This window comes from Poecilia latipinna, unplaced genomic scaffold, assembly GCF_001443285.1.
Source record: "Poecilia latipinna isolate Pla-1442-1.1 unplaced genomic scaffold, P_latipinna-1.0 Scaffold473, whole genome shotgun sequence".
NCBI classification, from domain to species: domain Eukaryota; kingdom Metazoa; phylum Chordata; class Actinopteri; order Cyprinodontiformes; family Poeciliidae; genus Poecilia; species Poecilia latipinna.
The window spans coordinates 145681-161338 of NW_015113089.1; the positions used below are offsets into that span (position 1 = coordinate 145681).

Genomic DNA, 15658 nt, shown 5'->3' on the forward strand with positions numbered 1-15658 from the left:
CACTCTTGTTTCTCAGAGGTATAAATATGATGCAACACAGAGGCCACTGGTAAAAAATAATTTAAAAGAAGATTTAAAAAAGATCGCTAAAGTTAGAATCAGAGCCATGACAGGAGAAAACACGACCAAAGAAACATTAACACATGAAAACTTGTTTTTTTTTTTTTTTTAATGAGCCTAATATTCAGGATTTTGACAACAAACACTTCATGTGGGTCTGGTGTTAAATAAATAACAAATAAGTGTAAAAACACTGATTGGACCTGTGATGATGTGGGCCTGAATCTCCCACTAAAACATTTAATAAAATATCAGGTGGAAAAAACTCAAAACGAGTCGTTGGATCATTCAGCAAGAAAATGATCTGGTAACATCAATGTCTGAATGGCTGGATATATTACCAATATATATGTTTGATTCCATGTGGAAACAGGTGAAGCGAAGCAGATTAGATGTTAAAGATGGTAAAGTTTTTCTTTTAGTATGCAACAATTTTTGCTGCTGTCATTTCCATCACATCTCGTGTATTGGGTTCACTCCAAGTGGCAGAAAACAAAACCTTCACTTTTCAGTCATTTGTCGCTCCCCGGGTGTCGAGTCCATAGAGATGTTCACATAAAATCACAGTGAATTGTTGCACAGCATACTGAGTCAGCAAGTTTTAGACATTCTGTTTTTCTTTTAACATCAGTAATGCATTGGAGAAAATTATTGGGAAGTTGAAGTTTCCAGGAAACTTAACTGTATAAGTGTGGATCATCAGAATAAAGGAGAGCAGAAATGTTAAAGGTTTAAAACCGGCACATACAAAATGAGCAGAGGACCCAGACTTGATCCCTGTGGAACTCCATAAGTAATGCTAACTTGAAGATATTAGACCAAAATAAAGTGAAACATGCACTTTATTTTGTGGAAAATTTATGATTAAAGGACAGTCCAGAGCAGAAGCCATTCTGCATTAGTGGAGTTTCCTTTTTTAACATTTGTATTAAAAAGGAAAATCTTGCCAGTTTTGGGATTTCTAAATGTCAGTATCAGCAAATATTTTTCACATATCTTTGCAAAACACCAACTCTAAAACTTTTGGTGTTAAACTTAGTGCGTAAACATGAAATTGAAAACATTTTACGCACCAAACTGCAGGTTTTCACTGGACTCACTTATTTCCTCTTGATTCTTTTGGTGTGTGAGGGTGGCGTGTTTTCTTAAAAAGGGACTCTGGTGGTATATGATGTGGGAGGGGGATGTTCATTTACTTTTCAAGATTAGTCCACAGTTTCCCTAACACCATGTGTCAGTTGATCCTAATCTTAATTTCAGGCATGAAAAAAGTGACACATTTAGTCATATTTTGGTCTTTACAGGACAGTAAGTCTACACAGATTCCCTTTAGGTTGCAGCAGAGCAGCAGTGGAGCCTCAAACCGACTTTGGTCTTTATTTTTTCACTGAGGTTCATCAGCATGCATGGCCTTTTCCTCAGAAATGCAAAAGAGCAAACAGTTTTAGGTTAACCAGGAGATAAAAACAGTAAATGCAGGCTGGATGTGAATGTCTACTCTGATGTAATCTGATGTTTGTCAGCTTACGCCCCCAGTCGAATTCTGCTTGGTGTAAAACAAAATAATTTTAACTCTGTGTTGAATCTTTGAAGACTGAAAGACACAGCATTGGTAAAAAAAAATAAAATAAAATAAAAAAGTGTAATCTTTTCAAAGGTTTACACTGTTAAAGCTGCATTTCAAAAAAATATTTTTTTACATATTTGTTACAACTGTCACTATATGGTTACATGACAGATTAATGAACTGCTCTTTACAGAAAGAGGAGCTCAGCTCTGGTTAATCTGATTCGGGGTTAAAGATCAGAGTGATTGTGAAATGCATTCTTATTTATCTGAGAAATCTGACAGTTTGAATAAATTAATGTGGTTGTAGCTTATTAATAGCGATTGAGTCACAGTGTTGAATGACCGTGTTTTCCTCCAGTGGTGCTGATCCTAATGCCTCCAAGCTGAGACGTAAAGTTTTTACTCATTTTAGACAACATTTCCATTGGTATCTGCACAGCTCTGCTGTTGCAAAGTTTTTATTGCCATTTATTGGAAAGTTTGTCTTAATGTACCTTGTCAGCTGCACATTTCTTTGGACCAGGATATATTTTTAATAACAGTTTTTATGTTAAAATTTTACCCTTACTGTGTATTCTATTTTTATTTTGTCATCTTAACAAACTTGCTTTGCTGCTATTACATCAAAATTTTCCAGTTGGGGGATATTTATGTTCTTTGTTCCTAAAATCATGATTGTAAATATATATTTACAGTAAATTAAAGCATTTCTCACATTTTTGGTGTTGAAAAATATGAATCAATCAGAATCACAGCTTTAGTTAATTATGATTGATATAGAAATTAGATTTAGTGACAAATGAATGCATCTCAGTTAAAACTGCATAAACTCTTTAGAATGGGGGAAAAAATCACTTACTGTGGCTGCAATGAACATGTTTAACTGGCAGCCGCTGAAGGAAACCATCAACACCCTGCGAGTCCACTGGGATACGAGTCTGTATGCAACAAATGGATTAAAATGGATTAAAATGTTTGATATTTTTAATTTTAAACTGTTTCTTTTATTTACACAATTACATTTATGGCCACATATGTCAAGGAAGAAACTTTGAAATTAAAACAGTTTTAAGCAACTTGTTCAGAGTTTTAAAAAAAATACACGAACAGATCTAAATATAGTGGAACATTACGAAGGTGTTTGAAGGAGAGAGAGAAACGCAGACGAAACCAAATCAAAAAGGTAAAAGAAAGCCCCGTCACTTCCTGCTGAGATGACGATTGATATTTCAAACCTCAGAGAGATTTCTCATTCACACAGAGACATCAGCAGCACCGCAGCTCTGAGGTAATAACACTTTCCTCTATGCCAACAGCTACTCATTCATTCTTTAACAAATCGATCTCATTTTATGTCTCCATAGTTAAATGTGTCTGTAATTTTAATGTTGATCATCTACAGAATAAATCCTTTAATGTTTTTGAATGTCTTGTTGATGTTGGCAGAGTGATGCTTATGATCCAGTAAGCCATGATGAGAGGGCGGCTCCTGTTTGTGCTCTGGTGCTTCAGCATCCTGGCAGCGGCCCGCAGCATCACAGGTACCGTTCAGATCCATGGACACAGAAATGCAGCTTTAATCACTCTGCGGGCTTTCATCATATCACTGCTGCTCTCATAAGATCCATTAAAGAGATGACTACAGATGACCTTTCTGTCCCACATTCCAGTCATCAACCACAGAACTAGTGTTCAGCGGAAATTTAAAGTGTCGAAATGTCAAAAACTTATATTATCTGTGTTTTATATCACGTGTGTGTTATCGTTTTGTTCCTTTCACACGTGAGACTCATCTGATTTTGATGAGTCTGAATGAACAATTCACTGAACTACAGTTACATGGTAAATTACACTTTTCTGAACAGAAATCACCTAAAGCTATGACTGCTTAGTTCATAATTTGGCTATTTATAGTTTCCAGCTTTGAAAAGCATTTTTAAGACTCATTGAAATGATGTGTGTTCCATAGATTCAACCAAAGCAAAGGAAACATGTTTTTGTTGCTTTTGTTTTTGTGGAAGGTTCCCAGTATGGAAATGTTTTTGTTGAGCTTTCTGTTATTTTCTGATCCAATGATGAAACTGGACTAAAAATGAGTTAATGAAAAAAACACAGATAAATTACAAAGAACATTGACAGACCTTCAGGTCAAGAAAATGTTAAGAGAAAACTGGAAACTTTTGCTGTTTGGGTTAAGAAACACAAGACATTTGTAAAGATCTGTAACTGTTTATATTTAACCGTTACGAGAGATTAAGTATCAGATCAGGTAAATAACAATGTAGTCTATAAACATCCATCATACCAGCAGATTAAAAATATATATCTGTATCAAAAATAACTGGATATAAATGCAAACAAAATCATCAGCAGTTCTCAGGCAGTACTTTGGTTTAGTTCAGTTGTTCCTTTTACTTCAAGTTGATTTTTTGTATATAAATGTTTTTCTTTCTAATTCTGCTTGTTCAGTTTCATGTGTGAGTGACTACATCACAAACATAACCTGTGTGGTGAACGGCATCAACATCAGACCTGACAACTGCAGCCTGAAGTTCACTTTTACAGAAAGGTATGTTTGTGTGTGTGTGTGTGTGTGTAAGTAAAGTTTACTTATAAAGCACTTTTCACAGACATAAAATCACAAAGCGATGTAAAATGGAAAGTGTGAATAAAACAAGAATTTTCATTATGTTGCTAAACATAACTAAATTGCCCATCAGTGATAAGTAAAAAAAGAATATAAAAATGTAAACATTAAAATACATCAGCATGTAGCCGTGCATTCGACCCAATGTAAAAGTCTCTATTAGTCGTTATGCAGTGAACTGAACACTTGTTTTATAACATCCTATGTTGTCTTATACAGACGAGCTACCAAAATGAATAAAAATTTGGGGATGAATAATGTATTCTGAACTGAACTATTGGCACATAAAAGCACTAAACTGTTCCTAAATGTGTGTATTTCAGTGAATCTATAAGAAAGTTTGATGTGTTTTTTTTGTTTTTGTTTTGTAGCAACACGTGTCCAATCGTGGCGACTGATCAGGGTTACTTCTGCAACTGTAAAGTTTCAGATTCAGAAATGTCAAGCTTTTATACATATGAAATACAGTTTTGTAATGAATCTTGCTACAAAGTTCTCCAAAGTCCCTTCAAACCAAAACTTAACAGTAAGTGTGAAATAATTGTTCTATAATCCACATTTCTCTCGTCTTGGTTTATTTGGTATTGTTATTGTCGTGTAAAACATGTTTTGAGATACGTCTTTAAAGAAGGTAAAAGCAAATCTGAAAATCTGATTGAGACCTTTTTTCTAAACAGTTAAGCTGAGTCCACCCCCTGCAGTGGATCTCCAAAAATCAACAGATTATATTAACATGACCTGTAAGAGTGACAGGTATGAAGAACACATGTACCTTAAAGGCAGACTCAAATATGAAGCTCTGCTTCAAGAATCCCACGGCAGCTGGAACAGAGTAAGACCCGTTAATGTGAACAATCACGCCATAACCACTTCTGACCTCCATGGGTTAACTGCCAACATCACTGTTTGTGTTTTTCCTCAGACTGTTTCCCTCACACCACCTAAAAATGATTATGCAATTCCTAGCAAAGCATTGCTCAAACAAAACACAGAGTACTGCGTGAAAGCCAGATTTAAGGCTGAAGACACACGTGACCAGAACTCTGTGTGGAGTGAGTGGGGTGAACCAGTATGTTGGACAAATGAACAAATGACAGGTAAACTGACATTTTTTATGTTTTTTACTTTTGCACACAATCAAAAATATGACAAACCATAAATCACTGAATTCTAATGTTTTAAAAGTTACTTGTCAATTTTTTTTTCCTGTTTTGCAATTTAGATAAAGATTTATTGGTCATGAAACATCAGAGTGTATTATCAGCCAAAGTATGAGTGTCAGACGTTTCCCCCACAGCTTACACAGAACTGTGCAGATAATTCAGAGACATCAGGCACCTCGTGCACTTTCAGCATGACTCGCTGCTAACTCTGTCTTATTTCACACATCTTCTCAGAACAAGAAGACATAGTTCCTATTTTACTCAAATCTCTGGGTCCCGCCTGTTTTATTATTGTCATCGTCCTGTTTGTTTTCTACAATCCTGCTACAAGGTAACTCAGCTGTTCCTCCAACAATTACAGGTCAGAATATTTAATTATCTCAGAATATGTATCTGAATAACGTTTTGACCTGACAGAATGAAGATAAAAACTCTGGGCCGCACACCAACACCGGCCCCGTTCTTTAAGCCTCTGTTTCAGCAACATGACGGAAATCTACAGGTGAGATTTTCAGATGACTTAAGATGTTTTTACAGTAAAATGTCCGATTCTGCCTCTCTTAACTTCAGAACATTTACACATAACAGTTTTAGATTTATATGTTTGCATGGTAGGAAATGTTTCTGGTAAGAAATGATAGGAATCCCATAACTTAATTATATTATATAGAAAATTCATATGGAAAAAATAAATGTTATAAATCATTCAGACCTTTCTCCATAATTATTGGAAATATTTTAATATACAGTTTATTTTGGTGTACATCAAGGCTTTGTAATACTACAGTTTGTAATACATTTGATCCCTTTTGGGCAAATTTTACAGATGTTTCTAATTCTTCAACCCTTACATGCATGACTAACAGAACCCTACGCTCTTTCAAAAGCAGGTCAAAAGTGACCCATATCACAATCAATGTATTTTTATGTTATTTTTGTTATCAATATGATTATGTACAGGGTTTCCCCCAGAAAACCTGCTAAGCCGGGTGCTTGGGGCTCTAGGGCTGTCATTCATCCAGCCAGCCGCCATGTTTTGAGTTAAAAAAACGTTTAAAGTTGACAGGAAATCTGAAAGTATCACTGTGTTATTGGAAGACTGGAAGATGAATACCTAAACACCAACTATAAAGTCTTAAAAAGGCAATGATTAAAAAACCCCGAAAAAAAAAAAAACAATGCATAGCCTGGGGGGGGGACAAGTAAAGCCTGGTAGCCCGCCAGGCTTATAATACACTGGGGGAAACCCTGATGTATATAATTGTGTCCACAATTATAGCTAATAATTTAAGTTTAAATAATTTGATGTTTTCACACTTTTAAAATACTTTTTAAAATATCGCTATCGCTATCCATTTTGTACATTTCTGTGTGTAAAAGTATGTTTGCGAAGCAGTACGTATACCTGGCAGCCATGCGCCTTAGCTGAGGAGACAAAAGGAAAATAACGTTTGAAATATAAGCAAATTAAATGATCTAAAAGGATCAATAAATATGCAAGTGCTAACACACCCAAAGAAATGGCAGCTAGCTAATTGACTACACTATAAAAGAGACCAATTTAATGACTAATAAGACAATCTGTCACACAATACACAAAATTATGAGGCAGCAATTTCACAGTTGCAGTGTAAGAAATGCATGAAACCTGCATGCAAATAAGTTTGTTCACGCAAGAAGTAATAAAAAAAACATGCTGCGCCATCATCCTCCAACTACTTCCTGTCATCTTCTTCATGGTTTGCTCCAGTGGCAACATCTGGTTATTGATCATGTGATGCAAAAAAAGGGTTTCCATTGAAGTTTTGTGAAATTAACCAAACATAGCACCAAAACGTTTGATCAAAATTAGTGCGTTTCCATTCAGCAAATTTATTTTCGAAATATCAAATTGCACAATTTTATAGTGAATGGAAACACAGTTATTGACCTTTGGCTTATTTCAGAGAACAATTTAAGATTATTGTATCAACTTAGAGTGCTCTTCAAGAACATGTACCAGGTTATATCAGAAGCGAAAATAGTTTATCATCAGGAATAAACCTTTGAGAAAACAGTTGAATGAGCAAACAGAGCAATCATTTAAAGAGACCCGCCTCCTAAAGATGCGCCAACTCATCACACTCTTCTGTTGAACTTTCAGGAGTGGCTTTCACCTCACGGCAAGTATGATCTGACGTACAAAACCGAGGAGGACTTGATCACCGATGACGTGACTGTTGTGCCAAAGTCCAGCCCAAAGGATTTAGAGGAGAACCAAGTCTTCCTCACCTCTCCAGGAACGCAGCTGGTCTTCCCTCTGAGTCACACCTCCTACGTTGGTTTTCCAGGGATGGAGAAAACCTCTGCTCCTCCCTATCCAGGAGACACTCCGTACACTCAGCTCCCCTGCTCCGTTTGGAGTCCCTGCGTCCAAAACGTAGAAGTTGTTTGCTCCGATCCAAAAGGTTTCCTCGAGATAAGCCGTTCTGATTCTGGTTGCAGCTGCGAGGATCTGACTCAGAGCCCAGAGTGCAGCTTGCCTTGCAGTCCTGTGGATGAGATCCCGACACCCAGTCACTGTAGCGACTACTGCATCCTCAACAAGACCGCTCAGGGAGTCGTTCCTGTGCTGCTGTCCAAAGAACGTCCTGCAGATGTTCCCGACCATTCTCTGAAGTCAGAAGGATGAAAACTCCTTCTGTTTGTTCATTTAGCAAAAAATGGCTTTCATCTGCTCAATGCCAGTCAACAAACCTGCCATGTTTCCCATGCCTGGTGAAACTTATCAGTTTGCACTTGCAAAGAAGTAGTTGAATGGTGAAAGCAAAATGATTCTCAGTTTGTAATAGACCTGCAGGATATCTGTGACCTGTCTGAGAACGTGAAGGTTTCACTTGTTCTTGGCAACAGACTGTTTTTTTTCTGCTTTTTTTGTTTCAGCTAAAGGAAAAGAATGAATCATTTAACAGAGATTCTGGTTAACAATAGCTTTCTGATTGTTTTGAGATGCATTACTTTCAATATATTTTTGCCAGGGTTGAAATATTTTAGTATGGTTTCATAGGAAACTTTTTTTTTTATTTGTGCCATTCAATGCACACGTTGAGTTTACTCTGACTCCATTTAATCAAGTCAGAACAGACTCTGTTCGCCTGAAAGTGTTCTTGGCTTCAGATGTAAAAAGGGTCAGAAATGGTAATGTACTGATAAACCTCTAAATTTAGGCAGAAAAATGGTTTCTCCATCATTTTTTGCCATGTATTTTTTCTTTATTTTTTTGCACAGCATCCTGATCTGCTTATAAAACAAGCAGAAAATTATGGATCTAGAAGTTGAATTATGTCTCTCATAATTTCACTAAGGGACATTGAACTTTTAAAGCATCACTGAAAATGTCTTCATCTTTGCCGTATTTTATACTACTTTCATCAGGTACTTTCACATTAATGTCCTGAATATATCTGCAGCTGAATGTTGAATTAACATGTGAATCTCCTGTTTAGAAATTTAAGAGATTGTCACTTTGTCTACAGCAGAAGAACGATGTGCTACTAAATTTATAAGATGGAGTAGCAATCAAAACTATCCAATCAAAAACTGAAAAAGCAAACATCTGGAAACCAAATGTAACCAAAAAGGCACAAACATGCATGGGAAGAACATGCTAAAACGAAAGTGTATCCATTTTGCCTCTTTTTGTTCTTTTGCAATAAAAAAATAAATATTCTTTTGAAACTGGAAAAAAAAAGTGGTAAAGAAGCTGCTAAACTGAGTTGTATTTCAGGTTATTCTGTCATTTACTCTTTTAACATGCAAGAAGAAAATGTGAAATGTCAAAGTTATTGTTTTGCTGTTATTAATTTTTTTAAGATGCAGCATTGGTCCCCAGTTCATCATAAGCCAAACAACCATAAACATGTATTCACAGTTCAGGGAAATTTAGATCAGATGCCAGTCATGTTTTTGGACCATGGGAGGAGAAAATTTATGTATTCACATGAAGAACACGGAAATTTAAATCCGTGTTCTATCTATCTAAATTTGACTATCATGGCCAAATTTATTAAAAATCACTTGAGATGTCAGAGATAGCGGGATTTACACTCCAACATGATTCCCAATTCCCACTTTAGGATGAAAACTGGGATTACAGAAGACGACCAGGAAAATGATGATGTATTTCTGTGCTCTGGGCCAAATCTTAGTTGGACTTTTCTTCATTTTTTTATTCTCAAGATATTATTTATCTAGTCCAGATGGTATATTAGGGTCACCAAGCCATTTTTCTAACTATTTTGAGCAAATACTGGACAATTCACTAACATAGTGAAGCACAAACATAAAAGGTTTGATGGAAAGTGAAAGTAGGAGGAAACTGTCGGGTGTGAATGTGGGCAGGATGAAGTCACCTCAAGATCAACTTTCAAGCTCGGCGGCAGAAGAAATAAAGACGGTTAGCAGTCACGAGCATCAGCTGAAAAACCAGTTGACATTCAGATCCTGTGGTTGGACTTATAAAATCACTGAGGGGCAAATGAAAGGGTGAAAGGTGGGCGTCAAGTCCCATGTATCACTTTTCTGCTCATTTATCTGTTTATCAGGTGGCACCCACATAAATTTCCCCAGCTTTTGATGCAGTGGAGGCTTTTCCCCACCAACCTGCCCAGAAAAACACGTTTCAGGGAGTCAAGGAGATGCAGCATGCAAGTCCTGTTAGACTGAATACAGGCACTGAATTGGAATTATGTTGGGGCTGAACATTTTCAGTCAAAGTTTTTTTTTTTTTTTTACAGCACTGAGAAATAAAATGTAAGCTCAGCAAATGAACATTGCTAAGCATGTTGTCTCTTTGCAAGATAAAATCAAAGCAATGCATGAGACTGTCTCTGCAGAGAATGACATTATGACACTGAAGTGATCTGCAGATTATCAGTCCCCTAATTTTTGTCTCTAAATGCAGTAAAATTTCCAAATGAGAGTCCATCTCCCTCCCACACAGATTCAGCTATGAGTCACATGCCTGAAAGATCGTAAATGTACCCCATCACGCTTACCAAAGAATAACGGAGGGGAAAAGGTAAGCTGCAGTGGTTGTTGCTTTTTTTCAAAGTCGTGCCAAACCTCATGCAGATTCCTGCAGCAGAGCTGCTGCTTTGAGGGTTTGGTGTTTACATCATTTTAAAGTTTTAAAGTTTTGGGTAATTTTGACTGCCCATCTTTTGCAATGTGAAACAAAACAGAAAATATTTTTTTTTACTTTTAGCAGCAAGTAATTAAAGCAGAATTTAAATAAAGATTAATGAAATCAAACATTTCTAAACTATGCTAAATGGATTATTCTAAATCATTTTGATTCTTAAAGTAATTGACCATTTATGTTTAATTTTAAACAAAATGATACACATATATAATTATTATATGGGGAACCATATGTGAAGTTACACTGAAATTAACAGAAATTATTTGGGTTATTTAGCCTTTTTTAAAGTCATATTATAACGACATTATTCAACTTTGACATTTATTTGTTTATAGATTATTAATTATAAATGTCACAGTTTCAAACTAAATATTTAGCTCCAAAATAAATATGTAGTTAGCAAGCTACATATTTACGGTAAGGTAAGGTAATTTTATTTATATAGCACATTTTCAGCAACAAGGCAATTCAAAGTGCTTTACATGAGTTAAAAGGAAATACAAACAAAATAACAAACCAAAGGAAAGAAAAAAGAGGAAAGAAAACTAATCTAATGTTGTTCTAAAGTATGTAAACTAGGTGCTCCTGTTCAGAGTTGCTAAGTATCTAATTCCATTTCTAAATAGTGAGTACTCTATAGTTTCTGATAAAATAAGCTAAAGAGTGACTGATCTAATTCCTTTTCTGGGTTAAAATAATATAAACTAAGCAGTGACTGTTCTTGTTAAGCATTTCTGGATTTCAAGTTCGTAGTTATTCTAATTCTAATTCTGATTCCTTTTCTGGTCTGTATAATATTGATCTAAATAGTGCGTACTCCACAGTTTCTGATATTACTAATAAACTAAAATAATCATTTTCTGGGTTAAATAGGGAGTACTTCATTTCTAAAACAAAAGATGAAAGGGCACAGTAGGGCAGGTGGCAACATTCAGACATAACAATGGGCAAAAACAAAGACACGAGTGAAGGCAGTGACGTCAAAGGGCCACGAAGGAACGTCACTGAGCCTCCTGGCAGAGTCCGATAAAGGTGTTGCTATCAAGCCATGATGTCTTTAGGAGAGTTCAGGTTCGCAACTTCATGGATACAGGAGGGGGTGAGGAGGGAAGAGCGTTGTGTTTACATATCTTCGAGAAGATATGCATCCCTTCCAAGGCCACACGGGGAAAGCCAATTCAGAAACAGAAAGTTTAGGTCAGGAAGATTATACATTTCAATCTTCCCTAAAGTCTCTCCGATACATCTCAGTTCCTAATTATCCAAATTAGTTTGGCCGAAACTAGCAACTTCTCCAAGATCGATTCCATCCGGTTAGTGAGTTTTAGAGTCCTCGTCTCTGTCCACACCAACAGTCTGAGTGTTTGCTAGTTCGGCCAAGTCCGTCACAAATTTGTCGATAATCCAGGAATCCACAAGCTCCAAACAGCAGAAATCCTGTTGTCATGAATAAATCCAGGGTGAATCCCGCCGGGTGTGTCCCCGCACGAAAATAGGGCTCTCCTGTGCCCAGACTTCTCATTGAAAATTTGATCAAATGCATTGAGAGATCGGTTGACCAGATCCATAATTTGTAGATTTGGATGATGTGCAAAGAAAGGCTCCAAAAATATAGAAAAAGACAGGACAAAAACAGAGCAAGCAGGGCAGACAAGGGCAGGGAGGGAGCAGAGGAAAAACGCGTCCGCCTTCATCGAGAGCAAGAGAGAAAGAATTTAGTTAGTAAACTAAATATTTAGCATCAAACTAAACATTTATCTTCTAATGGGATACTTTGCTAACTATTTTGTTTAATATTTAGTATGTAAACTAAATATTTAGCTCCAAGCTACTGTAAGTGTTTAGATAGCAACCAAATATTTAGCTAGCAGGCTAAATATTTAGAACTGAGCTAGATATTTAATTAGCAAATATGTAACTGCAAACTAACCATTTAGTATGCTAACTAAATATTTAGCTTCCTAAAAAATATTTAGATTCCTAACTAAATATTCAGATTTAGCTACTTAGCTAAATATTTTGTTTGTAGCTAAATATTTAGTTGCAGAAAACAAAACATGGTATGCCGGCACAAATCATACAGTGGAGGACAACTGATTATTGGCAGCTTCCCTTCCACTCTGCAGGACCTGGGTGTCTAGCAGTCGGGTGACCATGAACTCTTCTCCTTCCACAGTATTCTGGTGTTAAATCTGACTCGAATAGATTTTTCTGGTAATGTGAAGGTCCATTAGGTCTCCAACCTTCATTTCCAGTTGTTGTCCTGATTTTCCTCCACTTCTCACTGAACAACTTATTTTCTACAACTTCTTTGTTCAGTGAGAAGTTCAGTCAAATTTGTGTCTTCTGTCAAAGTTGGTGATCAGCACCAGACAGCTGAACACCTACTTGAACTCCAATTTGCAGCCGTCTCTCAGCCTGACAGCTGGACAGATCTCAGATTAATATCAGTCATTATCTCATTCAGGGTTGGCAGGTGTTGCTGCTCATTCTGGTAGAATGAAGGTGGAACTGGGTGTCACAAACAATGGAGAACACATTGCTTACTGGTTCACTTACAAAGCTCTGAGGTCAGCATGGAGGAAGAGTTTACTGACAAGAAAATGCATGCTAATAACCTTGCAACTCTCTTTATGTTTTACCACCTACAAGGATATTTAATTCAACCTGCAGAAAGACAGTTCTGTGGTTTGTATTCTTTTCTACAAATAATTGGTCTGCCCCCAGTGAAATTATCAACCAAACCACAGATTTCTTCTCGGTATTAGTAGTAAAAACTAAGTGATTAATACTTGCCACTATCATGTCATTGAAGCAGGCTCATGCAGTGGAGAAATATCTGTTTCCTTCCTAGTTCCCTCCGATTCATGATACTCTACACAAAACAAGCAAAAGATTCACAAATGTTGACAAAAATCTCATATTTTTTTAAAGAACGACTAAATTCTTTAGTCGTTCTTTAAAACGACTAAACAACAACAATTTGATTTGAATTGTTGTTCAAATCAAATTGTGATTTGAACAACAATTATGTTGTTCAAATCTTCAGTGATTTTGGTTGTACAGGATTGAACTAGACTAGATACATAAATATTTTTCTCGAAAAATCAACAACCACATCCTAATTAAATGTTTTTTTTTTTGTTGGTTTTTTTTTGCAGAGTAACTTGACCTTTTTCTCTCCAAGAACTGTGTGGGGTTTTATGTGTTGTTTTATTCTCTGTATTCTAACTGTCAGTTTTGTTCTGATGTAAAAAAAAAAAAAAAAAAAAAAAAAGCCCTTTGACTGACATCAGATAACACACTGAAGTACAGAGTAACAGTTTTGTTTAGGGGGGATAATAAAGACTTCAGATTGACGTTTTCATTAGATAATTTACTTATGAATGTATTTAAAATGTAAAAGATTCCAAAGTCATGTCAGATTAAACTCTGTCCTAACAAACTTCTCAGAAGTTGATGAATTAGCCTTTTGAACACATGTCACTTATTCACAGTTTCAGAATAAAACTGAAAGACCTGAAAGCTTTAATGCTTTCAGGTCATTCTTCGTCATGTGTAATTACAAACAAGAGTTTCAGGGGAAAATACTATTAAATACTAACAACTAGCATTACTATCTTAACTTTAATAAAAAAGATCATGCTATGAGGAACACAAGGAAGCAGTAGTGAGAAAAAGAGGAAAATCTAAGTGGCAAAACAAAGTAGGGAGCTTAATAACTGCTATCCGAGATTGATCTGCAACTCAGCAGAATATAAAATAGAATATAAAATACTAAAGAACAGAGAAAAAGCAAAAAGATTACTAAAACTAAGGAAAGGATTAAATTTAAAAAGCACAACACAAACTGCCAAAAGTTTTCATCTCCAAAGTCTCTGCTAACTTAGCTTACCAGCCAGTTATTTATTCAAATTAACACTTCATGCCAAACAAAGCATTTTTACCATAATGGCGTCATTTTCCTGAGACTCCAAACTGTTACTCTGTTTGTGTAAAGTATCGGAGAATAGACCCTTTTCACAGTGACGTCAGACAATGGCCGCCATAACTCAAACCTGGGTATCTTTACTTCCGGTGTGATTTTGCCTTGGGAACCAAGCTGAAAAATTCCCGCANCCAATAGACCCTTTTCACAGTGACGTCAGACAATGGCCGCCATAACTCAAAACTGGGTATCTTTACTTCCGGTGTGATTTTGCCTTGGGAACCAAGCTGAAAAATTCCCGCATTCTCATAATCTTAAGGATATAATAAAAGGTAAGTTTAATAATAACAGCATTTAAGTGTTAGATAGCTGTTATTAATCATTGTAAATTCACCATTCTCTAACTGTGTATAAAATAAACAGCCTCCGATCGGAGAGTAAACCACCTAGCAGCAGCTTTAGCCACATTTAGGAAAAAATATACTCTCTGTCAGCGCTGTAACGTTTAGGTTCACTTTCTGTGTTTTATAAAACAGTGTTTACGTGTTAGATAACCGTTATTAGTCATTGTCAATTTACCATTATCCAACTGTATTCAAAGGAACCAGCCTCCCATCATGAGTAAACCAGCTAGCAGCAGCTTTAGCCACAGTTAGGAAACATATACACCGCCGCCTGTGATGTAACGTTTAGAGGTTCATTTTCTGTATTAATTGAAAATAAAGGACAACTTCCAACAACGTTGTTTAGAATAGTATTTTAAATATTCTGGGGCTGATTATCTCTGCTCATTTCCAAGCTCAAATGAGCAACTTCACGTTCAAACACAAGTCCCCCAAAAAACGCGACCGAATCATTACTTTTTATGAGTTTAGAAAAATCAAGACAAAAGCCACAAATAACAATTGGGCTTGACGACATTTCTGTTTTTCCAACAACAAAATGCGCATCTCCATGCACTGTTCATTTTTCTGTCGCTGCTAACTGTCACAGAGTCTCTCCCAAAGACGCACAGAAGGAATAAAAATAAATACAAAAGAAAATATTAATGTGCAGTGATTGGCATAAATAACTTTAATCTGATTACTGGATTTGAAATACGAACTCGT

General features: G+C 36.1%; 1 protein-coding gene and 1 long non-coding RNA gene across 2 annotated transcripts; both read left to right on the plus strand.

Annotated features, from left to right (window-relative positions):
* The first annotated feature begins 2676 nt into the window (after positions 1–2676).
* On the plus strand, positions 2677–9222 carry LOC106951769 (interleukin-21 receptor-like). Its single transcript, XM_015039466.1, has 9 exons — positions 2677–2917; positions 3076–3170; positions 4099–4198; positions 4648–4802; positions 4954–5108; positions 5199–5373; positions 5674–5770; positions 5857–5941; positions 7583–9222. Exons 2-9 carry the CDS (start codon positions 3101–3103, stop codon positions 8108–8110), a joined length of 1365 nt encoding a protein of 454 aa, XP_014894952.1. The 5' UTR covers positions 2677–2917; positions 3076–3100; the 3' UTR covers positions 8111–9222.
* Positions 9223–9242: 20 nt separating this feature from the next.
* On the plus strand, positions 9243–14719 carry LOC106951770 (uncharacterized). The gene is made up of 3 exons (XR_001425860.1): positions 9243–9253; positions 10532–10533; positions 14630–14719. It is a non-coding gene; the product is annotated as an uncharacterized LOC106951770 (long non-coding RNA).
* The last annotated feature ends 939 nt before the right edge of the window (positions 14720–15658 follow it).

Coding starts and splice junctions, on each gene's coding strand:
- LOC106951769 (XM_015039466.1), top strand. CDS start 3,101: ATGATGAGAGGGCGGCTCCTGTTTGTGCTCTGGTGCTTCAGCATCCTG. Junction 5,374..5,673: donor GACAAATGAACAAATGACAG/GTAAACTGACAT, acceptor ACATCTTCTCAG/AACAAGAAGACATAGTTCCT. Junction 5,942..7,582: donor AACATGACGGAAATCTACAG/GTGAGATTTTCA, acceptor TTGAACTTTCAG/GAGTGGCTTTCACCTCACGG.